General features: G+C 48.8%; 1 protein-coding gene across 4 annotated transcripts in view; it reads left to right on the top strand.

The window, feature by feature from the left end:
* The first annotated feature begins 7,877 nt into the window (after positions 1–7,877).
* Positions 7,878–27,670, top strand: part of LOC119969186 (male-specific lethal 3 homolog) — a 70,468-nt gene continuing 50,675 nt past the window's right edge. For 3 of the 4 annotated variants that reach the window (XM_038802430.1, XM_038802431.1, XM_038802432.1), the window contains exons 1-2: positions 7,878–8,017; positions 24,374–24,456. In XM_038802430.1, the coding sequence (XP_038658358.1) occupies positions 7,919–8,017; positions 24,374–24,456 (182 nt within the window). In that variant the 5' untranslated portion in view covers positions 7,878–7,918. Of the gene's footprint in view, positions 8,018–14,474; positions 14,495–24,373; positions 24,457–27,670 lie in introns of those variants that run through there. The other variant, XM_038802434.1, reaches the window with a different exon arrangement.

Below are 27,670 nucleotides of genomic sequence, written 5' to 3' on the forward strand. Positions count from 1 at the left end.
AGCGGTATATCTGTTTTGCAGGGAGATGACCGCAGGGGACACCTGCACTGCCTTCCTACTCTTGCTCTGTCTTTTGGTCACCCATTTTCTATCTCCCTCAGTAAGCTTCACCTGCGGTGTGACCAACTCGCTAAACGTGCTATCCACGACCTCCTCAGCATCGCGGATGCTCCAAAGTGAGTCTATCCGCAGCTCCAGAACCGTCAAGCGGTCTAACAGGAGCTGCAACTGAACACACTTCTTGCACGTGAAAGAGCCAGGGACAGTGGACGTGTCCCTGAGCTCCCATATCGCACACGAGGAGCATAACACGGGTCTGGGATCTCCTGCCATGTCTTAAACCTTAGGTAAACTTAAACAACTACAATTTCAAAGTAAAAATGAATAAATTAGACAATGAAAAGAAAAAGAGAAACTACTTACCAATCACTTACCAGGGTTAAAAAGCACCTCCGAAAAAGCACCTTCTCTCACTCTGCACCGAATTACCTCACTGCACCAAATTACCAAGGTCCAACTTCCCACTCTGGATTTGCCTCACTCCGGATGTGTCTCCTTCAAAAGCGCAGGCTTTATAAACAGTTTTATTTTAAACTGTCTATTTAATTTCAAGTTAGATTGGGTGTCTAAAGGATAACTAATGAGCATTTTTTCATGGATATATGTTGCCATGGAGCTAGGTTTTGAGAGATAAGAGGCCATAGCAAGCCATTGTATTATTGAGTCATAGGATATTCTAAGATATCAGTATGTAAATAGTCCAACTCGGGAAGGGCCCATACTGGACCTGGTATTGGGGAATGATCCCGGCCAGGTGGTTGATGTTTCAGTCAGTGATGACTTTGGGAATAGCGATCACAATTCTGTAAGTTTTAGAATACTCATGGACAAGGACAAGAGAGGTCCGAAAGGAAGAGTGCTAAATTGGGGAAAGGCAGAGTATAACAAAATTCGGCAGGAGCTAGGGAATGTGGATTGGGAGCAGCTGTTTAAGGGTAAATCCACATTTGAAATGTGGGAGTCTTTTAAGGAAAGGTTGATTAGAGTGCAGGACAGACATGTCCCTGTGAAAATGAAAGCTAGAAATGGCAAGATTAGGGAACCATGGATGACGGGTGAAATTGTGAGACTAGCTAAGATGAAAAAGGAAGCATACATAGGATCGAGGCAACTCAAAACTGACGAAGCTTTGGAGGAATATCGGGAAAGTAGGACGAATCTCAAACGCGCAATAAAGAGGGCTAAAAGGGGTCATGAAATATCTTTGGCTAACAGGGTTAAGGAAAATCCCAAAGCATGTTATTCGTATGTAAGGAGCAAGAGGGTAACTAGAGAAAGGATTGGCCCACTCAAAGACAAAAGAGGGAATTTATGCGTGGACTCAGAGGAAATGGGTGAGATTCTTAATAAGTACTTTGCATCGGTATTCACAAAGGAGAGGGACAAGACGGATGTTGAGGCTAGGGATGGATGTTTAAATATTCTCGGTCAAGTTGTCATACGGAAGGGGGATGTTTTGGGTATTCTAAAAGACATTAAGGTGGACAAGTCCCCAGGACCGGATGGGATCTATCCCAGGTTACTGAGGGAAGCGAGGGTCGAAATAGCTGGGGCCTTAACAGATATCTTTGCAGCATCCTTGAGCACGGGTGAGGTCCCGGGGGACTGGAGAATTGCTAATGTTGTCCCTTTGTTTAAGAAGGGTAGCAGGGATAATCCAGGGAATTATAGACCTGTGAGCTTGACGTCAGTGGTAGGCAAACTGTTGGAGAAGATACTGAGGGATAGGATCTATTCACATCTGGAAGAAAATAGACTTATCAGTGATAGGCAGCATGGTTTTGTGCAGGGAAGGTCATGTCTTCAAACCTAATAGAATTCTTTGAGGAAGTGACAAAGTTAATTGATGTGGGAAGGGCTGTAGATGTCGTATACATGGACTTTAGTAAGGCTTTTGATAATGTTTCCCATGGCAGGTTGATGGAAAAAGTGAAGTCGTATGGGGTTCAGGGTGTACTAGCTAGATGGATAAAGAACTGGCTGGGCAACAGGAGACAGAGAGTAGTGGTGGAAGGGAGTGTCTCAACATGCAGAATGGACTAGTGGTGTTCCACAGGGATCCGTGCTCGGACCACTGTTGTTTGTGATCTACATAAATGACCTGGAGGAAGGTATAGGTGGTCTGATTAGCAAGTTTGCAGATGATACTAAGATTGGTGGAGTTGCAGATAGTGAGGAGGACTGTCAGAGAATACAACAAAATATAGATAGATTGGAGAGTTGGGCAGAGAAATGGCAGATGGAGTTCAATCCAGGCAAATGCGAGGTGATGCATTTTGGAAGATCAAATTCAAGAGCGGACTATATGGTCAATGGAAGGGTCTTGGGGAAAATTGATGTGCAGAGAGATCTGGGAGTTCAGGTCCATTGTACCCTGAATTTTAATTTAATTTAATTTTAATTTTTTAAATTAAGGTTGATAGAGTGGTCAAGAAGGCATACAGCATGCTTGCCTTCATCGGACGGGGTATTGAGGACAAGAGTTGGCAGGTCATGTTACAGTTGTATAGGACTTTGGTTCGGCCACATTTGGAATACTGCGTGCAGTTCTGGTTGCCACATTATCAGAAGGATGTGGATGCCTTGGAGAGGGTGCAGAGGAGGTTCACCAGGATGTTGCCTGGTATGGAGGGTGCTAGCTATGAAGAAAGGTTGAATAGATTAGGATTGTTTTCGTTGGAAAGACGGAGGTTGAGGGGGGACCTGATTGAGGTCTACAAAATTATGAGAGGTATGGACAGGGTGGATAGCAACAAGCTTTTTCCAAGATTGGGGGTGTCAGTTACATGGGGTCACGATTTCAAGGTGAGAGGTGAAAAGTTTAAGGGAGATGTGCGTGGAAAGTTTTTTACGCAGAGGATGGTGGGTGCCTGGAACGCTTTACCAGCGGAGGTGGTAGAGGCGGGTACGATAGCATAATTTAAGATGCACCTGGACAGGTATATGAACGGGTGGGGAACAGAGAGAAGTGGACCTTGGAAAATAGGAGACAGGTTTAGATAAAGGATCTGGATCGGCACAGGCTGGGAGGGCCGAAGGGCCTGTTCCTGTGCTGTAATTTTCTTTGTTCTTTGTTCTATCACTGAACCCGACAGAAACATCAGTCTGCAAGAATTTGAGAGAGAAAGAGCAGATAAATAGGGGCAGCCAGTCTCTATTGTTCACCACACAAACTGCTTATGGGAACCCGTGCTTGGATTGAAGAGACCAATATCATTAGGATTTAAAGGAGTTTGGAAGATTAATCTCGCTTTGGCGAGAAGGAGGATACTCACAGTGAAGATCAGTTGAGGAATTAGAAGATATCTGGCTGGAAAAGGAATCAAGCCATCAGGAGATAAGAATCACTTTGGACTTAAGTGGTGGTGTCAAATACAACAGTAACATGGGATTTTTGTATGTGTGAACAGTTAAATGGGAGATGTTCTTTTCTGTAGTTGAGAATATAGGTTGTCTTGTGAAAGTGTTTACTTAATGTTGCTGTTACTTTTTTTAACCGTACAAATCTATAAGCTTTAAATCTTATCATGTAATTTTTCCAGTCAGTCTCTGGAAATTTAAATATCTTTCCAAATATCGGTCTCTGTAGGAATTGTAGCATGAAAAGCATTAGAAGAGACAATTTGAGGAATTAGAGATTCCAGTCAGACCAATGCAATTTAATATGCTCCATAAAATTCATAACATTATTACTGCAATGCATAGGGCTAGCCTTTCAAGGCTTAAATGATGCTGGCATTGTTAGTATAAATACCAATCTAGGTTGTAGGTTGATGTACCATCAATTGAACGCGAGACGAGTTGCTGAACAAAAGTATGGCTTTAATATACTAGATGTTAAGTCCTGCGGTCGATTACTGTAGAAGGACGACCACTGGGAGTACTGGGTATTTATACCCCGCCCGGCGGGGTTAGCTCAGCCTCTCGACCAATCGGGGAGCCGTCACATGACTGGTCTCAACCAACCGGTCGAGAGGCACATGATCGACCAGGGCCAAAGGTAAGCCGGTGTTCTGCACCAATGGCAGGCAGCTATGCTAATCATACCACCACATAGGTGCCATTGATCATATCAGCACATCAATTATTGTATTGACCAATTCTGGAAATACAGTGTCAAACACAATTGGCAAAATAAAACATGTTCTTAACAGCAAACCTTTCTTTGGATCCAAGTTTATGGCTTCTGAAAAGGTCAAGCGGAATAGGCAGGAGATTTACACAGATGCAAAATTTTCAATCTATTAGAATTGGTGAACCCAGAAGCTGCTTCCACGGTTCAGTGGACGACTTTTCCCTCTGCATTATTGGGTTTGGATGAAAAAATCAGTTTATGTCAGGCTACATGGCAACTGCAAAGGAGTCAAATCAATCATGTTGCATATTATGTCATTAATATTTGACTCCTAATTAAATGTTGTTTAATTCCAATTATTCAGTAACTCAATTTTCTCAGCACTAAATTTTCATTTTACCATTATTTATATTGCTTAAATCAAGTATTTGGATAAATCAAATTTATTTAGTGCAGAAAACAACTGAATTATCAGTAGATTGTAAATATAGCCAGGCTTGTTTAAATTAGCCTATTTTCATTTACAGTAACGCAAAGCTATACAAATCATGTAAATATTTTAGCTTTATGCATCATCACAAGTATTCAGCAGAAATTCAGCTTTGTTGCAAAAATTGCAGTTTTCTCGGCTCAGTAACAATGCATCAATTCTCAAACTACATCCCAGACTTGAAAATATTATGTTGTTCTATCATATGGTTTCAGCTACAGAACGAGAAACAAAGATGAACTGGACAAACGAGAATTTGCCTAGCAACAAAAGGCATTTTCATCAGTCTTTCGTAATCATGACTGACCTTTCACCCAGAGGCTGCAAGTTGCACCTCTGTGTCATCAACTTATGCTAAACAACCAATGAACAGTCCTTCTCACACTGCTAACTGAGTCAAAGCCCATTACCATGGTTACCTTTAGACGTCAAATCAGCTTGTTTGTCTCATTGATAATTAGCACCTTTCCAAGACAGTAGAAAGAAATTGCTGGATTATTCCTGAGGTGCTTCCATTTTACCTTTAAAGGTGAATAACATAATGCCAGCTTGCCTGAGTACGAAAGGTTATTGTTGACTCAGATTCACTCAATACATTTCTATCCTAACAAGTGAACATTTCAGCAAAAAGACAACGAAAACATTTTCTACTGGTGGCACAGACTACAATTGTGAAACCATTGTTTTTATCCAATGCCACCCCACTCTCTATCCTTGCCGCCGACTTCACCTACCTCCTCGCCCAGTGTCCTAGATTGTTTGCAACCTTGGTGTCCTATTTGATCTTATATCTAGTTAAAATGAGCACCACATTGCCTACCTCGTCAACTGGCTCATTCCTGCCATTGCCACATCGAGCAGACAATTCTGATACTCTTCTGCTGGTCTCCCATCTTGCACTCTATTCAGAACCACGAGAAGCTCACTCATCACCCCTATCTTTGCTGACCCATATTGTTTTCTGTATTAAGTCTCCTAACAATTAACCTTGTATCTGGGTTGAATGGTGGTTAGCACTGTTGCCTCACAGTGTTCTATTCTGGCCTTGGGTGACTATCTGTGTGGCATTTTCATGTTTTCCCTGTGTCAGCGTGGGTTCCCTCCAGGCGCTCTGGTTTCCTCCCATCTTAAGATGTGCATGTTAGGTGGATTGGTCATGCAAAATTGCTCCTTAGTGTCCAAGGAAGTACAGATTAGGTGGATTGACCACAATTAATGTGCGGAGTTTTGGGGATAGGGCAAGGGAGTGGGCTATACGGCAGGGGAGTGGGCTGTAGGTCATTTTTGACTTCTCCATCATGAGAGTCTATTAATTATCCTGCCCTAAATGCCATGAATTTGAACACTTCTATCACATCACTCCATAATCTGCATTATTTTAACAAAAAAGTCTGTTTTTTCAAGTCTCAAAATGCTGAAACAATGGTCCACTGTTGGAAGTGCCATCTTTTGGATAAGTCATTACACTGAGGCCCCCTTCTGTTCTCTGAGGTGAGTTTCAAGAGCATAAGAATTAACCACAGCGTCTTGGTCAATCAACGCTGTTAGGATATGGTCATCTGTACACTGCTGTTTGTTGGGAGTTTTCTGTGTGCAAACTGACTGCCACATTTCCAACATTACAACAGTGACTACTTCAAAAGTACTTGATAGGATATAAAGACCTCCGCTTCCCAGTCATGAAGACGCTAAATAATTGCAAGTCTTAAGTCTCTCTTTTTTGTCTACTTCATTAGTAATAACCAGATCTAGCAGCATTGCTACCCTTGTAAAGCACTATCTTGTAATGCTGGAAGAAGTACATGAACCTTTTCCTTCTTTATCTGTCGTGGTAAAAACTATAACACGGTAGCACAGTGGTTAGCACAGTTGCTTCACAGCTTCAGGATCCGAGGTTCGATTCCTGGCTTGGATCACTGCCTGTGCCGAGTCTGCACATTCTCCCCGTGTCTTCTTGGGTTTTCTCTGGGTGCTCCGGTTTCCTCCCACAGTCCAAAGATATGCTGGGTAGGTGGATTGGCTGTGCTAAATTGCCCTTAGTGTCCAAAAAAGGTTAGATGGGGTTACGGGGATAGGGTGGAGGTGTGGGGATAGGGTGGAGGTGTGGGGATAGGGTGGAGGTGTGGAGATAGGGTGGAGGTGTGGAGATAGGGTGGAGGTGTGGAGATAGGGTGGAGGTGTGGGCTTGGGTAAGGTGCTCTTTCCAAGGGCTGGTGCAGCCTTGATGGGCCGAATGGCCTCCTTCTGCAATGTAAATTCAATGTTCTATAACTAAACTCTCCCAAGAATACTGATTTTGACATTCCCTGTCTCTGATCTGATTGTGTGCTACCATTTTCTAATCTGATCTGGAGATCTTAAATGGCCCCTTGGCTATGGAGCAGGAGGCCGGCTAGTTCACAGAATCCCTACAGTCCAGGCTATTTGGCATCTAGTCTACGCCCACCCTCTAAAAGAGCACCCTCCCTCGGCCCACTAGTCCACCATATCGCTGTAACCCTACCTAATCTTTTTTTTGGACACTATGGACAATTTAACAGGTCTTTGCCCTGTGGGAGGAAACCGGAGGACCCAGATGAAACACCTAAGTGTGCAACCTCAACACATTCACCCAAGGTTGGAATTGAACACAGATCCCTGGCACTGTGAGGCAGCAATGCTAACCATTGTGCCACCTTGCTTCCCGTAGTTGGCAGGTACGAAGGAAAGATTTGATAGTCTGTTAGTTTTTTCACATGGACAGCTGTACTGGTTAGCGAATTCCTTTGCACTTCACAAAGCTGACTGCTCACCATCTCCAACCCAGCCTGAAGGACAGAAAGTTGCCTATGCGCACGGGGTTCTGGGGGCTGTCGTTCAGCAAGTATCAGCCAATCGGCTTCGAGATTAAGGCACCGGAAGACTACAGCTCCCAGAACACACTGCAAACGGCCCTTTGTCTCCAAAATCGTCACTATAAAGTTAACATTTACTCTCTGTGCTGCTCCTTTTCCTCACTAAAATTCTGTCCCACCAACATATTGATGCATCAGAGAACAGACGCCGGCGATTTGAATCCGCCCTGTGCTAACGGTCATTGCGCGGCCCCCTGTCAGGCCGGGCTATGGCGGCCTGTGTGTGAATAGCTGCCCGGCCGGGTGCCTGTCTCCGACTGCTCAGTCGAAGCGCAGAGTGCGGCCGAGTAGTGGCGGTGAAAGCGTTAACAGTCTCGCCGCTCGACCTCCCCCCTCCCCCCTCCCCCCCCCCCCCCCGCTCTCTCTCTTATCCTCCCCCCCCTGCTCCATCATGACCAAATGAACACTCGGGGAATGAAATTTAAATTTCGGAAAGGAGAACGAGTCCTCTGCTTCGAGCCAGACCCGACAAAAGCCAAAGTTTTATACGATGCCAAGGTATCCGCTCCTGGTTCATTGATGGGCGCAGCGCTAGAGTTTAGCCGATAAAACCGAAAATCAGTCTTGGAGAGCCCGTGGGTGGGGGGAGTGAGATGGGGAGGAGGGAGTGAGATCGGGAGGGGGGAAGGAGGGAGTGAGATCGGGAGGGGGAGTGAGATCGGGAGGGGGGGGGGAAGGAGGGAGTGAGATCGGGAGGGGGGGGGGGGGGAAGGAGGGAGTGAGATCGGGAGGGGGGGGTGGGGGGGAAGGAGGGAGTGAGATCGGGGGGGGGGCAGGAGGGAGTGAGATCGGGAGGGGGGGAAGGAGGGAGTGAGATCGGGAGGGGGGAAGGAGGAGTGAGATCGGGAGGGGGAAGGAGGGAGTGAGATCGGGAGGGGGGGAAGGAGGGAGTGAGATCGGGAGGGGGGGGGGAAGGAGGGAGTGAGATCGGGAGGGGGGGGGGAAGGAGGGAGTGAGATCGGGAGGGGGGGGGGGGAAGGAGGGTAGTGAGATCGGGAGGGGGGGAAGGAGGGAGTGAGATCCGGGAGGGGGGGGGGAAGGAGGGAGTGAGATCGGGAGAGGGGGGGAAGGAGGGAGTGAGATCGGGAGGGGGGGGAAGGAGGGAGTGAGATCGGGAGGGGGGGACGGAGGGAGTGAGATCGGGGGGGAAGGAGGGTGAGTCGGGAGGAGGGAGTGAGATCGGGAGGGGGGGAAGGAGGGAGTGAGATCGGGAGGGGGGAAGGAGGGAGTGAGATCGGAGGGGGGAAGGGGGGAGTGAGATCGGGAGGGGGGGGAAGGGGGGAGTGAGATCGGGAGGGGGGGGGGGAAGGGGGGAGTGAGATCGGGAGGGGGGGAAGGGGGGAGTGAGATCGGGAGGGGGGGGAAGGGGGGAGTGAGATCGGGAGGGGGGAGTGAGATCGGGAGGGGGGGGAGTGAGATCGGGAGGGGGAGTGAGATCGGGAGGGGGGGGAGGGGGAGTGAGATCGGGAGGGGGGGGAGGGGGAGTGAGATCGGGAGGGGGGGGAAGGAGGGAGTGAGATCGGGAGGGGGGGGGGAGGGGGAGTGAGATCGGGAGGGGGGGAAGGAGGGAGTGAGATCGGGAGGGGGGGGGAAGGAGGGAGTGAGATCGGGAGGGGGGAAGGAGGGAGTGAGATCGGGAGGGGGAAGGAGGGAGTGAGATCGGGAGGGGGGAAGGAGGGAGTGAGATCGGGAGGGGGGGAAGGGGGGAGTGAGATCGGGAGGGGGGGGAGTGAGATCGGGAGGGGGGGGGAGGGGGAGTGAGATCGGGAGGGGGGGAGGGGGAGTGAGATCGGGAGGGGGGGAAGGAGGGAGTGAGATCGGGAGGGGGGGGAGGAGGGAGTGAGATCGGGAGGGGGGGGAAGGAGGGAGTGAGATCGGGAGGGGGGGAAGGAGGGAGTGAGATCGGGAGGGGGGGGAAGGAGGGAGTGAGATCGGGAGGGGGGGGAGGAGGGAGTGAGATCGGGAGGGGGGAAGGAGGGAGTGAGATCGGGAGGGGGGAAGGAGGGAGTGAGATGGGGGAAGGAGGGAGTGAGATGGGGGAAGGAGGGAGTGAGATGGGGGGGAAGGTGGGAGTGAGATGGGGGGGAGGGAGTGAGATGGGGGAAGGAGGGAGTGAGATGGGGGGAAGGAGGGAGTGAGTAGGGGGGGAGGAGGGTGTGAGATGGGGGGGTTGGAGGAGGGTGTGAGATCGGGGGGGGAAGGAGGGAGTGAGATCGGGGGGGGGGAAGGAGGGAGTGAGATCGGGGGGAAGGAGGGAGTGAGATCGGGGGGGAAGGAGGGAGTGAGATCGGGGGGGAAGGAGGGAGTGAGATGGGGGAAGGAGGGAGTGAGATCGGGGGGATGGAGGGTGTGAGATCGGGGGGGAAGGAGGGAGTGAGATCGGGGGGGAAGGAGGAAGTGAGATCGGGGGGGGAAGGAGGGAGTGAGATCGGGGGGGAAGGAGGGAGTGAGATCGGGGGGGGAAGGAGGAAGTGAGATGGGGGGGAAGGAGGGAGTGAGATCGGGGGGGGAGGAAGGAGAGTGTGAGATGGGAAGGAGGGAGTGAGATGGGGGGAAGGAGGGAGTGAGATGGGGGGAAGGTGGGAGTGAGATCGGGGGGAGGGAGTGAGATGGGGGAAGGAGGGAGAGAGATGGGGGGGAAGGAGGGGAGTGAGATCGGGGGGGAAGGAGGGAGTGAGAGAGCGGGAAGGAGGGAGTGAGAGAGCGGGAAGGAGGGAGTGAGGTCGGGGGGGGAAGGAGGGAGTGAGGTCGGGGGGGGAAGGAGGGAGTGAGATGGGGGGAAGGAGGGAGTGAGATCGGGGGGGGGAAAGAGAGAGTGAGATGGGAAGGAGGGAGTGAGATGGGGGGGAAGGAGGGAGTGAGATCGGGGGGGAAGGAGGGAGTGAGATCGGGGGGGGAGGGAGGGAGTGAGATCGGGGGGGAAGGAGGGTGTGAGATCGGGGGGGAAGGAGGGTGTGAGATTGGGGGGGGAAGGAGGGAGTGAGATCGGGGGGGGGAAGGAGGGAGTGAGATCGGGGGGGGAAGGAGGGAGTGAGATTGGGGGGGAAGGAGGGAGTGAGATTGGGGGGGGAAGGAGGGAGTGAGATCGGGGGGGGAAGGAGGGAGTGAGATCGGGGGGAAGGAGGGAGTGAGATCGGGGGGAAGGAGGGAGTGAGATTGGGGGGGGAAGGAGGGAGTGAGATTGTGGGGGGAAGGAGGGAGTGAGATCGGGGGGGGAGGAGAGAGTGAGATCAGTGGGGGAGGAGAGAGTGAGATGGGGGAGGGAGGGAGTGAGATGGGGGGAAGGAGGGAGTGAGATCGGGGGGAAGGAGGGAGTGAGATGAGGGGGGAAGGAGGGAGTGACGCTCGGGGGCCAGGGGAAGGATGGCCGGTGAGATCGGGGGGGGAAGGATGGGAGTGCGATCGGGGGGGAAGGAGGGAGTGTTACAGATCCGGGGGGGAAGGCGGGCGTGAGATCGGGGGGGACACACGAGGGATTGAGACGAAGGGGGGAATGTGTAGGGAGTGAGATCGGGTGGGTAGGGAGTGAGGATGGGGAAGGAGGGAGAGATGATGGGGGGGATAGGATGGGAGTGTGAGATCGCGGGGGGAAGGAGGGTGTGAGATCGGGGAAGGAGGGAGTGAGATCGGGGGGGAAGGAGGGAGTGAGATCGGGGGGGGGAAGGAGGGAGTGAGATCGGGGGGGGAAGGAGGGAGTGAGATCGGGGGGGGGGGAAGGAGAGAGTGAGATGGGAAGGAGGGAGTGAGATGGGGGGGGAAGGAGGGAGTGAGATCGGGGGGAGGAGGGAGTGAGATCGGCGGGGGGGGGAGGAGGGAGTGAGATCGGGGGGAAGGAGGGAGTGAGATCGGGGGGGGAAGGAGGGAGTGAGATCGGGGGGGGAAGGAGGGAGTGAGATCGGGGGGGGGAAGGAGGGAGTGAGATCGGGGGGGGAAGGAGGGAGTGAGATCGGGGGGGAAGGAGGGAGTTAGATTGGGGGGGAAGGAGGGAGTGAGATTGGGGGGGGAAGGAGGGAGTCAGATTGTGGGGGGAAGGAGGGAGTGAGATGGGGGGGAAGGAGGGAGTGAGATCGGGGGGGAGGAGAGAGTGAGATGAGGGAGTGAGATGGGGGGGAAGGAGGGAGTGAGATCGGGGGGGAAGGAGGGAGTGAGATCGGGGGGGTAAGGAGGGAGTGAGATCGGGGGGGAAAGGAGGGAGTGAGATCGGGGCGGGAAGGAGGGAGTGAGATCGGGGGGGGAAGGAGGGAGTGAGATTGGGGGGGGAAGGAGGGAGTCAGATTGTGGGGGGAAGGAGGGAGTGAGATGGGGGGGAAGGAGGGAGTGAGATCGGGGGGGGAGGAGAGAGTGAGATGAGGGAGGGAGTGAGATGGGGGGGAAGGAGGGAGTGAGATCGGGGGGAAGGAGGGAGTGAGATCGGGGGGGGAAGGAGGGAGTGAGATGGGGGGGGAAGGAGGGAGTTAGATCGGGGGGGGAGGAGGGAGTGAGATCGGGGGGGGAAGGAGGGAGTGAGATGGGGGAAGGAGGGAGTTAGATGGGGGGGAAGGATGGAGTGAAATCGGGGGGGAAGGAGGGAGTGAGATCGGGGGGGAGGAGGGAGTGAGATGGGGGAAGAGGGAGTGAGTTGGGGGAGAGGAGGGAGTGAGATGGGGGACAGGAGGGAGTGAGATGGGGGAGAGAGGAGGGAGTGAGATGGCTGTGGAGGAGGGAGTGAGATCGGGGGAGGAGGGAGTGAGATCGGGAGAGGCAGTGAGATCGGGGGGTAGGAGGGAGTGAGATGGGGGAGAAGGGAGTGACATCGGGGGGGAGGGAGTGAGATGGGGGGAGGTGGGAGTGAGATTGGGGGGAGGAGGGAGTGAGATGGGGGGAGGAGGGAGTGACATGGTTGGAGGAGGGAGTGACATTGGGGGGGAGGGAGTGAGTGAGATTGGGGGGAGGAGGGAGTGAGATGGGGGGGAGGTGGGAGTGAGATCGTGGGGAGGGGGAGGGAATGAGATGGGGAGGAGAGGAGGGAGTGCGATGGGGAGGAGAGGAGTGAGTGAGATGGGGAGGAGAAGAGGTAGTGAGAATGGGAGGAGGAGGGAGTGAGATCGGGGGAGGAGGGAGTGAGATTGGGGGGAAGGAGTGAGTGAGATCGGGGGGGAAGGAGGGTGTGAGATCGGGGGGAAGGAGGGAGTGAGATCGGCGGGGGGGGAAGGAAGGAGTGAGATCGGGGGGGAAAGGAGGGAGTGAGATCGGGGGGGTAAGGAGGGAGTGAGATCGGGGGGGGAAAGGAGGGAGTGAGATCGGGGCGGGAAGGAGGGAGTGAGATCGGGGGGGGAAGGAGGGAGTGAGATCGGGGGGGGGAAGGAGTGAGTGAGATCGGGGGGGAGGAGGGTGTGAGATTGGGGGGGGAAGGAGGGTGTGAGATCGGGGGGGAAGGAGGGAGTGAGATCGGGGGGGGGAAGGAGGGAGTGAGATCGGGGGGGGAAGGAGGGAATGAGATCGGGGGGGGATGGAGGGATTGAGATCGGGGGGGAAAGGAGGGAGTAAGATCGGGGGGGGAAGGAGGGAGTGAGATCTGGGGGGGGAAAGGAGGGTGTGAGATCGGGGGGGAAGGAGGGAGTGAGATCGGAGGGGGAAGGAGGGAGTGAGATTGGGGGGGAAAGGAGTGAGTGAGATCGGGGGGGGGAGGAGGGAGTGAGATCGGGGGGGAAATGAGGGAGTGAGATCGGGGTGGGAAGGAGGGAGTGAGATCGGGGTGGGAAGGAGGGAGTGAGATCGGGGGGGAAGGAGGGAGTGAGATGGGGAGGAGGGAGTGAGATGGGGGAGGAGGGAGTGAGATGGGGAGGAGGGAGTGAGATGGGGAGGAGGGAGTGAGATGGGGAGGAGGGAGTGAGATGGGGAGGAGGGAGTGAGATGGGGAGGAGGGAGTGAGATGGGGAGGAGGGAGTGAGTTGGGGGAGGAGGGAGCGAGATGGGGGTGAGGAGGGAGTGAGATTGCGGGGGAGGACGATGTGCGATTGCGGGGGAGGAGGGAGTGAGTTGGGGGGACAGGAGGGAGTGAGATGGGGGGACAGGAGGGAGTGAGATGGGGGGACAGGAGGGAGTGAGATGGGGGGACAGGAGGGAGTGAGATGGGGGAGAGGAGGGAGTGAGATGGGGGAGAGGAGGGAGTGAGATGGCTGTGGAGGAGGGAGTGAGATGGGGGGAGGGAGTGAGATGGCTGTGGAGGAGGGAGTGAGATGGCTGTGGAGGAGGGAGTGAGATGGGGGGAGGAGGGAGTGAGATGGGGAGGAGGGAGTGAGATGGGGAGGAGGGGGTGACATCGGGGGGAGGGAGTGAGATGGGGGGGAGGGGGGAGTGAGATGGGGAGGAGGGAGTGAGATGGGGGGAGAGTGAGTGAGACGGGGGGAGAGGAGGGAGTGACATCGGGGGGAGGGAGTGAGATGGGTGGGAGTGAGATCGGGTGGGAGGAGGAGGGAGTGAGATGGGGAGGAGAGGAGGTAGTGAGAACGGGAGGAGGAGGGAGTGAGATCGGGGGGGAGGATGGAGTGAGATCGGGGGAGGAGGGAGTGAGATCGGGGCGGGAGGAGGGAGAGTGAGATCGGGGTGGGGAGGAGAGAGTGAGATGGGGGGAAGGAGGGTGTGAGACCGGGGGGGGAGGAGGGTGTGAGATCAGGGTGGGGGGGTGAGGGAAGGAGGGAGTGAGATGGGGGAGGGATGGGGATGTGATATCGGGTAGGGATGGGGGAGTGAGATCGGTGAGTGGGATTGTGGGCGACATCAGGGGTGGGATTGGGGGCATGATCGCATAGAGACGAGGTAGGCAGAAGGATTGGGGGTGAGACGGGGAGGGATGGATTGGGGTAGCTCAAGTGGCTAGCGCTGTGGCTTCACAGCTCCGATTCCTCGCTGGGTCACTGTCTGCGGAGTCTGCACGTTTTCCCCGTGTGTGTGTGTGTTTCCTCCGGTTTCCTCCCACAGTCCAAAGACTTGCAGGTTAGGTGGATTAGCCATGATAAATTGCCCTTGTTGACCAAAAAGGTTAGGAGGGGTTATTGGGTGGAATAGGGTGGAAGTGAGGGCTTAAGTGGGTCGGTGCAGACTTGATGGGCCGAATGGCCTTCTACACTGTGTGTTCTATGAGACCAGGAGGGAGGGATTGGGGCTGGAATCGGGCTGGAGGGACTGTGGGAGAGACTGGAAGGGAGTATTAGGGGCGAGATCAAGGGGGTTATTGGGGGCATGATCGGGGGTGGGGAGCAAGGATGGGGGACGAGATTGTGAGGGTGGGATTGGGGGCGAGACCGGGAGGGAATGGATTGGGGACGAGACCGGGAGGGAGGGGTTGGGGCGATTGTGGGAGAGACTGGGAGGGAGGAATTGGGATCGAGAGCAGTGTTGGGTGGGAGGGGGATTGGGTACCAGATCCCGGGATGCAATTCGAAAATCGGGGCAGGGGATTGTTTCAAAATCCTGGGACGGGATTATGGATGAGTTCCCAGGTGGGGGTTGTTGGGAGCGTAAGGGTTTGAGATCACGGCCAGGGGCAATCTCAGGATGGGGATGAGAATTGGGAGGTGTAATTGATTGAGGTTGAGGAATTGGGGCAGATATTTGTGATATGTATGGGAAATTTTGTCAGTAAGATATTGGGAAACTTGATACAAGATTGGAGTGGGGAAGATTAGATTAGAACTGTTCACATAGAATGGTTAATGGGTGAGGTCTTGTGGGAGGTTGAGATCTTGGTGAGGGGGGAGTGAGGGTGAGATCTTGGAAGGCTGCCACTGAAATTTGTCTTTGCTTGCCTCTGATCTTGGCGATCACCATTCACAGGAAACAATGATAGTTCTTGCTCGTCTCTTCTATTTCTTTTTCTGTCACAGAATGCATAACATGCGCACACCAAAAAAACCTGTTGAAGAATTTTGGTTATTCGATTTCTGGGCTGTTTCTCTTTGAAGTTGACCCTCTTTCCCGCCCCCATCCCCCACCACCAACTCTAGGAGCAAAAATTGGAAATTGCTGTAAATAAATAGCAAGCCAGTCAACATCTGTGGAGAGAATTGGCAAGTTGGATCAGCAAGCAGGGTGTCTCACAGTTTGCCCCACAGGATGCAATTTGCAAAATGTTTCCCACAAGTTTTCTGGAAAAGTGAGCTTATTATAGTGGCACAGTAGTGGAAATAAGGCATTTTTGATCTGAGTGGATGGGGTAACCAGCGATTATATTGTTAATTGATGTGATTTAAGGATTTGGAGATGAACAGGAAAGAGCGGGGGGGGGGGGGTGAATTTAATGTCAAATCGGGTACAGAAATAGAGGGATATGAAGGTTGAAGTAAGAGAGGGAAAAAGGTAAGAACTTTTACAATTTACTCGAAAAATGCAATCTGAAACAATCCACAACCTGGAGGTGAAGGGATGAGATTCCATGCTTTTAATTGTTCACTTTCTGGGCAATGGTGTTTGACAGTCGGACAGTTATAATGCCATTACAAGGGTACTTTGAGATTAATTACGATACTTAATTTTCTATGGTGAGTTTAATGGGTAATTAATATGTAAATACACCAATAGCACATAACTCACAGGAACATTAAAGGTGAGATGCTGTTTTTGCGAAGCTCACTGTGATTTGCAATTCACAGGATATCACTTCTTTGCCGCCGCCGCAAGTTACTGGCTATTTGCATATTAATAACATTGAGTTCAGAGAATTCTGGGCCAAAAATGTTTTAGGTGAGGCCCTTCATCAATAGTCTATTCAACATTTTCTTAACCATATTTTGCTGCTTACCCAATTTGGCTGGCAGCCACCTGGGAGATTGTACGGACTTGGATGGTAGGTTAATAGCGGCGAGGATGATCAAGAAGGGATGGATGAGGTGGAGGAGGTTAGAACAGCAATTGGGCAAATGTAGACGGGTAAAGCGCTGGGGCCAGATGGGTTTTATTTAAAAAATTGCTTTTCTGCTGGTGGAGATGTTTGATTTCTTCTGTAGATTTCTTCTTAAATGTAGATGCTAAGATTTTGGATAAGATGTTGGGTGATTGGGGAAGACCAAATGAGCTTTGCAAAGGGTAACTTGACGTCCAATGTGAGGCAACTTTTGAATGTAGTGTTGTCCTCGCTGGAAGGGAAGGAACAGGAACTCATTGTGACATTGGATGCTTAGAAGGCCTTTGATAGGGTAGAATGGGGATATTTGTTTGTAGTGCTGGAACATTTTTGGAAAGGGCGTAAGTTTGTGGCGTGGGTTCCGTTATTATGTAAGGCACCAAATGCTAGTGTTCGTACACAATGTGAGCGCTTAGGATATTTTTAACTGCACAGGGAAATGAGGCAGAGGTGCCCTATGTCCCACCTCTTGTGCGTGTTGGCAATTCTCCGGATAGGAGGAGAGAGTTAGTAAGGGGGGGGGGGGGGGGGCAGGGTGGCTGAATGAACACGGTGTCCCTAATGCTGATGGCCTTTTATATGTAACGGATCCGATCCCCACAAAGGGTGATATCATGGCACTGCTGAAACAATTTGGGGCTTTTTCGGGTATAAATTGAATTGGGAGAAAAGTGAGTGATTCCCGGTAACTCTACCGGAGGGGGGACAATCTGAAGATGTTGCCGTTTCGCCTTACAGGTTCCCATTTAGATATTTATGGGGCAGGTGGCCCGTGAGTGAGTCCGGCTTCTGAAATTGGATTTCTTGAGCCTAGTGAACAAGGTGAAAGTGGACTTAGAGGTGGGACAGCCTCCCTCCGTCCTTGACTGGCAGAATTCAGTCGATCAAATTGAATGTTCTGCCGCGTTTTCTGCTTTTATTTCAGTGTTTGCCAGTTATTAAGCAAATTTGCTTTTTTAGGAGAGTGGATAGATTGATTTCTATGTTCATTTGGGTGGGAAAAGTAGTCAGGATTAGGAAGATGAGGCTTCAGAAGAATCAGCAGTAGGGGGCCAAGTCTGATTTATTGTTGGGTGGCGAATGCTGAGAAGGTGCTGGGTTGGTGTGGGGATCCGGAGGCTTTATGGGTGCAGATGGAGTTGGGCTCGTGTAGCGGGTCGGGGCTAAGGGTTTCTCTATCTTTTTCTCCCGGGACATACTCAGGGAATCAGTTGGTGGCCTCCATACTGAAGATATAGAGACAATTTCAGCAGCACTTCAAATTGGGTATCGAAGTTAGTGCCGGTTTGTGCCCATGTTCGAGCCGGCAAAGTTGGACGCTATGTTTAGGGGAAGGGAGGAGAAGGGGGTTGCTGTGATGAAAGATTTGTTTTTGGAGGGCCGGTTTGCGAGCTTTGAGATGTTAGCCGTGAAACTGGACTTTCACGGGTGGATCCATTTAGATAGTTACAGGTGTGTGACTTTGCGAAGATCTTTCCAACCTTCTCGGTGGTTCCCCCTTCCTTGTTGTTGGAAAGGGTTTTGTCAATGGCAGTGACAGAGGAGGGGAGAACCTTGGGGGTTTATGGGATACTTATGGAGGAAGGAGTATCCTTGGAGGGGGTTAAGGCCAAGTACGAGGAGGAGGGGTGTGATAAGAGATTCTGCGTGAGGTGAATGCAGTGTCATCATGTGCAAGGTTGGCTGTGTTGGGGCTCTTATTTTATCTTCTAATAAGAGTCGATAGTCCGGTTGATTGGAGGTATCAAAATATGATTTATTGCTAATTATTCACTTGAATACACTTGGTTAAGAACTGAATCAAAACTTTGAAAATGAAATACCAAACGATACATAAAAGGGTCGAACTCATTGCAAAAACAGCATAAATCATAAAGACATAATAAATCATTTCAAACACAAACAAACAGATAGATGATTCAAGAACTCAGGAATGCAGTAATTCAGGAACAAGACCTCGTCCAAGAGGTCCGACTTCTAAGGGAATTCTTATCTCTAGTTTAATCCCTCATTTACTCTCATTGGTTTCTAATTCTCAGCTGAGACCTCCTGATTTGTTCAAATGGATGTCTGTTACTTAGAGGATGATTTATTAATCAAACATTGGACATTATTTAAGATTGACTGGTGCCTATCAATACTGGCTCAGCATCTGCGTGTGCAGTCTGAGGAAAATTACGAGATATGTTTCTCACGCCACAGCCCGACCTAGGGACCTTGCTGTAACTGTTTATTTGATACTTTCCTATTGCTAAATACAGTGGAATTCATCATGTGAAACATTGACTGAAACAATGTCTGGATTCCCACAGTCAAAGGCACTTTTAATAATTTTTACCTCTGCTACATGCATTCGATTCACACCTAAAACTATGAATAAATCAATACTCTATCAGTATCCCCACCTTTTGAAGCTCCCAAGGACTCTAGCCACCCAGTAGCCCAACTCCAAAAGGTGCTGGACTCGGGTTGCTTGAGTTTTTCAACCTCCTTTTGGAAGTGTTTTGCCAAATCAATGATTTCTTCAGAGCTATCTGGAATGTAAGCATGAAACATAAAGACATAAGGAAATCATTTTAAACATAAACAAACAGATAGATGATTCAAGAACTCGGGAATTCAGGAACAAGACCTCGACCATGAGGTCCTACTCTTAAGGGAATTCTTATCTCTAGTTTAATCCCTCATTTACTCTCATTGGTTTCTAATGCTCAGATGAGACCTCCTGATTTGTTCAAACAGTTAACACTCTGATCCAATCAAAGCACATGTCCCACCACTTTTGGTGAGAATATAATCAAGAGCCATTAGATTTTGCAAGGCCACAGTACGGATAGCTCGCATTTCAGCGGAAATCCTGAACAGGACTCCGGTGGCAACATTAGCTACCTTTTATATGATGGCTGCCATTTTATTAAACTCTTTGGCTCCCTTGGCATCCCCATAAAAAGAACAAGAAATCTATCATGTAATGGCACATTTACTTCCTGCCTCTGCCACCTCTAATAGAGATGGGGAATGACGAATAGCGGGTATCACATACCACCGATAATATGATCCTGACCAAAACGTGGAAGCCAATGATAGGCTCTGTGGTCGCAAACAAAATAAGTACCATCAGAGGAAGTAAAGTGAGCAACATCCTCTGGGTACCAGTGGTCTGAGAAACATCCACCGCCGGTAGAATTGTGTAGGTCTGTTAGTGGGGAAGAACCAAGAGCGGCCTCTATTAACGCTGGAGTACGTCTGTCAACTCTACATACGCTAAAATAGTGGGTGCAATTACAATATCCCATCTCCAGTCCCTTGGGGTGTTGATTTGTGAAACATATGGACCTCTCTGAATGAAGGTGGTTGCGAGGTTTGTATAGGGAGGATTCTGGTCCCTGTCTTTGTTGGGCTGGTACCACACTGAAAAGGTAATCAGAGACTAACCTGCAGAACTCCACAACTGAGCCCTCTCTCAGGAAGACACAGGATCTGGTTCCCCGACATTTGGTGGTCCCTCTCGATCTTGGGAAGAATAGGCAGTGCCTTGGAAAATGTACCATTCTGCTGTTTCAGAAGTACTAAAAGGAAGAGACAAAAAGGATTAGCTTCCACTGAGTGGGTGAGAATAGCAATGCATACCCAACAATTGGAAACATTGAAATCTTTGGCATACACCTTGGACATATAAAGAAAAGCGTTATCATTTGACTCCTTGCGAGCCTTTGTGGGTTGGCCATGGTCTGTTAAATTAAAAAGACAACCAAAATTCAAAGTTTAACATGTGAGGCATAGATCCAGGATTTAATTCCTTGGACCTTCACATCCGCTTGGGTTGTGAGAAGCGCCTGATAGGGTGCCTCCCACTTGGACCGCAATGGCTCCTTCTGCAGTTTCTTCACGTAGCCGTTTGCTCCTGGCACGGGGTCGTGCCCACCTTCGGGAGGGTCATCCCACGCTGCTAATACAGGTAAGGAAGCAGAACCGATGGGATTTGTTAGGTTCTGACAATATTTGAGTAATGCATCACTCATCAAATGACAATCAGCTTTTCATAAGTCAATCGTCCCTGGCAAGGACATGGGCCTGCAGTAATTACTTCAAATGGACTCGAGCCCATGGTTATGTTTGGTGTTATTCTGATGCTGCACAGGACTAGGGTAAGGCTTGAGGCCATGGCATCCATTCTTGGTGATACATTGATAACCGCTCTTTCAGAGTCTGGTTCATACGTTCCACTTGTCCTGACGATTGTGGGTGATAAGGGTAATGTAGCTCTCGCTGGATATCCAATAGCTTACATACTTCTTTGCAAACAGCACCTGTGAAGTGGGTTCCGTTGGTACACCCCGTCTGGGAATATAGTTTTGCATAGAACCTTAGCTGTGTGGGTAGCTGTAGCTCTTCTGGCTGGGATGGCCTCCTCTATTGATTTCCGATTTCCCTTCAAAATGTCATTCAATGCTTGTGCCAACTGTGTGTATGAATCAATCCAATTTCTGTTAAAAGTTACACAAACCCAAAAAAGATCTCAGTTCTTCGACAGTGGGGCTCTTTGGCAGCCCGAAGTGTCACTGTTCTATCCTGGGTAAGTTCTCTTTTGTCCATCAAAATCTTCTGGCCTAAGCAGACAACCTCATGTTCGGCAATTTGTGTTTTGGCCATGTTGGATTTATGTCCTCTCTGGCTGAGATGGTCCAGAAGAACATGTAATTCACTCTGATGATCCTCTTCTTCAATAGTGGCCAGTGGAATGTCATCTACATACTGGATAATAGTGGAGGGCAATTCAGGCAGTACCCTCAAATGGTTCTGTCAGGCCATGTGAAACACAGTAGGGCTGTTATGAAAACCCTGTGGTAGTCTTGTCCAGGTGTATTGCTGCTGTTGAATTGTAAAGGCAAACCATGGTTGCATCTCCTGTGCTAGTGGTACCGACCATAAGCCTTTGACCATGTCGATAATTGAAAACCACTCAAGTTCTGATTAGGCCATTAAAATGGTGGAAGGTTCAGCCACCAAAAGAGCTATTTTATCAATACACAGGTTTGTCTTTCTGTAGTTAATGGTCAGGTACCATGTGCCATTTGTCTTTTTACAGACCAAAGCTGGGTGGAGGGTTCAGGGGAGAGTGTGTTACGCACAAAATTGAAAAAGTTGAATAAAAATATTTTTTTAAAAATTGATAAGACTGGTAAAGGTCACGGGGCAAGGAGATGTTCCTCAAACTAAACTCCAGGAGTTGCTACACATTTAACTACGCAGATCAGCGAGTTTGTGCAGGGGGTCGGGATTGAAAGCACGAGCAACAGCGCCGCTCCCAATAGCTCCGGGGAAATACTGAGGGAGTCCGGTAATAATAGCTTCATTGAGAATTTGGAGGCAGTTTCACCAAAACTTCGGGTTGGGGGCAGAGTCAAGGGAAATGCCAATTTGGGGGAACAACAGATTTGAGCCAGGGAGGTGGGATGGAAATTTTCTGAAATGGGAGGGGATGGGATTAAGGCACTAAAAGATTTGTTTCTTAGGGGACGGTTTGCAGGATTGCAGGAACTGGAAGCGAAGTATGGTCTGGAGCAGGGGGACATGTTTAGATACGTGCAGGTTTGAGATTTTGCCAGAAAGGAGATACAGAGCTTCCCTGTGGAGCTGGCCTCCACATTGCTGGAGGAGGTGCTGACGACAGGGGGACCGGAGAAGGGGGTAGTGTTAGCGGTTTACGGAGTTATTTTGGAAGAGGAGAAGGCACCACTGGAAGGGATCAAAGCAAAGTGGGAGGAAGAGTTGGGAGTGGATATGGAAGAGGAGTTCTGGTGTGAGGTGCTCCGGAAAGTGAATGCCTCCAGCTCGTGCGCGAGGTTGGGGCTGATACAGCTGAAGATGGTACACAGAGCACACCTGACGAGGATGAGCCGATTCTTTGTAGAAGATGTGTGTGAACGTGGGGGGAGGGGGGCGCTAATCATGTTCATAATGTTTTGGTCCTGTCCAAAGCTGGAGGATTACTGGAAGGAGGTTTCTAAAGTGGTGCACGTGAAACTGGACCTGGGCCCCCGGGAGGCCATATTCGGGGTGTCGGACCAGCCAGGGTTGGAAACGGGTGCAGAGGCAGATGTTGCAGCCTTTGCCTCGTTGATCGGCCAAAGGCGGATCCTGATAGGTTGGAGAGCAACCTCTCCACTCTGTGCCCTGGCATGGCGGGGGGGGCCTGTTTTTTGACTCTTGAGAAGGTTAAGTTTGAACTGAGGGGAAGCATGGAGGGGTTCTACAATTCATGGGCATTATTCATTATGCACTTTCCAGAACTGGATAACATCGAACATTAGTTGGGGCATGTGGGTGGGGGGGAGGGGGGCTGCGTGTGTTAATGGCGACTATGGGTGATCTCTAATTCCTTTTTCTCATTTGTATGAACATGCAGGCTCATGTTTGGGGTTTGGTGGGAGGATGGGATCGTTGTTATTGATATGGTGATTGACAAAATACTGTTTATTGTTAATTGTTGGTGGGTGTAAATTTGGGCGCAAATATGTAAAAGGAGGAGAATAAAAATATATTTATAAAAAAACTACGCAGATCAGCAACAGAGCAACATAACTTTCCACTAAATCTTATGTTCTCTGGTTTTGTCTGGAGCTGTAAGTTGTCCTATGTCATCAAATCCAGCATATACCTTTCTAGTGGTCAGGTCTCCAAAGAAAATGTGAGGCAACCAAATAATAATGCCAGTGGTCTCTCTTTGTTCCGAAATTTGGTGTCACAGTCCAAATGGCTGATGATATTTTGACATTTGCCTAATTACTCAACTTCTGAATGATAGTTAACAACATGTATGCCAATGAAATGCAACAAAATTGAGTAAGTCCACCCTTTTAAAAATAGGTGGATAAATATTGACACAAAATTGAAAAATTTGGTTCGGTGAAGGAGACTAATTGGATAACTTTTCGAGAGCCAGCATTGGTATGATGGGCTAGATGGCATTCTTTGCTATAAAATTTAGATTCCATTTAGTCCAAGCATAATATGGTTAATTGATTTGATTCATTAAATAATAAACTTACCGATAAGAAAACTGCCCAATAATTTTTTGGCACTTTTCTCTGTAATAGAATTTACAGTGCAGAAGGAGGCCATTCGGCCCATCGGGTCTGCACCGGCTCTTTGAAAGAGCACCATATCCAAGCCCACACCACCCTATCCCCATAACCCAGTAACCCCACCCAACACTCAGGGCAATTTTGGACACTAAGGACAATTTAGCATGGCCAATCCACCTAACCTGCACATCTTTGGACTGTGGGAGGAAACCAGAGCACCTGGAGGAAACCCTCGCACACACCAGGAGAACGTGCAGACTCCACACAGACAGTGACCTAAGCTGGGAATCGAACCTGGGACCCTGGAGCTGTGAAGCAATTGTGCTTGCTACCGTGCTGCCCGAAAATAAAGCGGGCCCGGATTTGTTTTGGTCTGATAAATGCACGCATCCCCACGCGGGTCAGTGGGTCAAATGGGAGATATGGACATATTCATGATGTTCAAAGATGTTAGTTCTAACATCTATAACTTTCAAGTTATAGATGTAAAAATGTAATTCTTTCCATTTGTGAACAGGTGGCACAGTGGTTCTTATGCTGCCTCACAGCTCCAGGAGCCCGAGTTCAATTCTGGCCTTGGGTGATGATGTGGAGTTTGTATTTTCTCCGTGTGTCTGCGTGGGTTTGCTCTGGGTGCTCCGTGTGTTTCCTCCCACAGTCCAAAGATGTGCAGGTTAGATGGATTGGCCATGATAAATTGCCCTTAGTGATCAAAGATGTGCAGGTTATGGGGTTACGGGGATAGGGTGGAGTAGTGCGCATGGGTAGGGTGCTCTTTCAGAGGTTCAGTGCAGACTCGATCGGCCCTCCTGCACTGTAGAAATTCTATGGTTGTATGGAGTCTGCTGTATGTATTTTTGAATATTTGATCATCTCTTATAATAGATTGTTGATGTAGAGGTCGGTAGAGATGAAAAAGGCCGAAAGATCCCAGAATATCTGATTCATTTTAACGGTTGGAACAGAAGGTAAGATAATTCTTTGTATTTCTCAGAAACTAATCCTTTATCATACATCTGTCTGGATGCGTAATTAGCTCCTGGCAAGTTTAAATCAAATAAAATGATCAAACCACAATGAACTTGGTAAACACAGAGAACAGAGTACTTCAACCAAGGCTTGAAAGGGTCAAATATTCCACTGATTCAAGGGCACAGCTACAGGAATTTCTCCAGCGGTTCATCAGTCCCTCAGTTTAATTTAGAAATTGCAGTGAAATGGCATGAACGTTTAGGCAGTTAGTCTGGTGATTCCATCAATCTTTCATCAAAGTTGCAGTGGGAGATTTGAAAACTTACTGGCAAGTGGCTTTATTGAGTTAGGACTGCAGAAACATTTCCAGGGTAGTTTACAGATTTTTATGCAGCCTGACAAAAGGCACTGGATTTGCAACATCAATTTGCATTGGGGAGCAGGAAGGAAAAGTTTAAGTGGGAATGTGGTGAAATGAGCATGGTTTGGATCTCATGGACAAACTGAGCTTGAATTGAAGGCAGTGTGAGGGTAGATGAGATAGGAATTAGAGAAGGACACAAGATTGGAACAAGTGCAGGTTTTTGAGAAAGGAATAGTGGGGAAGTCGCATGGTGGCTGAACAGAGCCTGAATCTCACTGATAAAGAGCTACATCAATTGCTCACATTTCTTTAGAAGTGAAGATGAAGGGGGTCAAGGTGAGGAATTTAAGGAGATGGTTGATGTAGGAGGAACTAAAACAGAGATTATCTTTGCTTTTCTAATTATTCTGGAATAATGGGACTTTTGGCAGTAGATTGAGGCCAGATAGTGCTAGATGTGAATTAGCTAGGTCTATAACAGTTGTACGCAAATATTTTTTTAATTCTTCATGGGACGTGGGTGCCACAGGCTGTGCCAGCAATTATTGTCAATCCCTAATTGCCCTTGAGAGAGCAGTTAAGAGTCAACCGCATTGCTGGAGTTATATGTACGCCAGACCAGGTAAGTATGGCAAATTTCCTTCCCTAAAGGACATTAGTGAATCAGATGGGTTTTTACAACAATCGACAATAATTTCATGGTCATCATTCGACTTTTAATTCCAGATTTTTAAAAATTGAATTCAAATTTACCATCTGCAGTGGTTTGAAGGTCCCCAGAGCATTACCATGGGTTTCTGGTGTAGTAGTGACAATACCATTATGCCACCGCCTCTATATGTTGGTGTCTAATAGAATATTTGAATCTCAGACTTGACAACCTCCGTGTAAGACATACCATTGTTGAAGTAGAGTCCATAAATTATTTTAGAAGGGAATTTTAGTTGCTTCATAAAATAGATATATATGAGTATAGGGATCAAACAGGAAGTTGGGTTAGACAAAAAGGCTGGTAGAGAAAAGTGCAAATTTAGTGCATAAAATTGTCTGTTCCTGTGTTGTAATATTTAAAAATGTAAAAGGGATAAAGTAAAAAGTGATTTAATTGGAGAAATGATGGAAGGTATACAAAAACGGAAATAGAGAGCTATCACAGTAGCAGGAAAATTAAGCACCATCCAAATTGAGTCAGGTTTTTTTGAACTAATTCCAATTATAACTCATTTGGTTTCTGCATCAATATTGGAAGGTATAAAATTTCTAATGAGATGTGGCTGGATGATGTCTGGTCTTTTCTTTAGTTCTCAATATTTTAGGCAAGAATTTTGTATGTACCACCACACAAACTCAACCAAATCAGTTACCATGGGCGGGATTCTCCGTTTTGCCGGCGCCTGGGGGTTTCCCGACGGCGTGGGGCTGCCCTACAATGGGAAACCCCATTGACTGGCCAGTGTAATGGAGAATCCCGCCGGCGGGTCGGGGCCGAAATGTGGCGGGGCGGAGAATCCAGCTCCCTGTGTTGAATTTGATCACATTTTCACCAGCTTTTGTTAATTTCTGTTTATATTTGTCTGATATTTACCAATTCAAAGATTGGTATTTTCTGTGTTCTGGGAAAAGCAATGCTTAATTTTACTGCAGAAAAATCCCCATTATCTCCAATCTTAATGCTTTGTATAGTTATGCATTGGTTAAAAATTGCTGTGCTGCACATTGCTGAGATTATTTCCATGAGCACTTGTGCTGTTATTGCATGACATTTTGCATGTTCAAGGATGTAGTATCCTTTTGTGTTGATCTGAAGAAGAAAGGCATCTGTATACTGTGCATAAAAAGAGTAGCAAGTGAAAAGACCTGTGTGGTGTTCTATCTTTGTATCTTAATCCAAGCCAGTATTCCAACACTGCTTCACTGTCTGTAAATCTATTCAGATTCTTCATTCCTTTTCCGTAGGCAAGTTCTAACTTTTAGTGAAGACATTTTATTTCCATTTAGCTGGTGTTATTTCTGCTGGATTTTTGCTTCTGAGTCATAAAGATGTTTCTACCTTGATTCATGATTCTTGCCTTGTTATCTTTACTGAGAATGAAGCTATTTTCTGTTCAGAACTCAACAATGTGGAATTATCCTTGTACCTTTGCACCCTTTCAAGTGTCCCTGTGCCTTCGGAATTGGGTAATCAGATATAGACGTAACCTGAATCTTGCCACATTTCATACATCACATATGTTGCGCCTGGAAATTTGTGTGTGCATCATACAGATGCAAAAATTATTCACTTTCCCCTATCTACTCTTGATTGTGGAGAGTTCAAATCAGAATTTGAAGATGACCAAACCACCAAGAGTGACGCAAATAAATCAGAAAATGCTGGATAAATGCAGCAGTTCTGGCAACATCTGTGGACAAAAGAGTTAACGTTTCAGATCTAAATGGCACATCTTTACCAATGCTACAGATGAATTATCTTTCTAGAAGGGCAAATCACTGAAAGGGTGCGGACAGATGGCTTTTGTCATTACATATACATTTGGCCATCGTTTAAATGTGCAGCTCATCTGAGCACTTTATTTTCAAACTCGGCTGAAGAGTACTTTGAGGTACTTTTAACATCTGCTAGTTGATCACCACCCTTAACATACCATTTTGAAGTGACAAATTCACTGCTACTGTTTTGAGTCCAGTATTTTAGTCATTTTCATATATCGACTTCTGTTTCACTTTATTGAAAGCTTCAAAGAATCTTTGTTGAGAGGTTGTAACGTTAGTTTAAACAGATGAAGAAACTATGATTTAATCGTAATAAATAATTCTACTGGTACTTTCATTGTCAATTGAAAATA

This window comes from Scyliorhinus canicula, chromosome 7 (genome assembly GCF_902713615.1).
Source record: "Scyliorhinus canicula chromosome 7, sScyCan1.1, whole genome shotgun sequence".
Classification (NCBI taxonomy): Eukaryota; Metazoa; Chordata; class Chondrichthyes; order Carcharhiniformes; family Scyliorhinidae; genus Scyliorhinus; species Scyliorhinus canicula.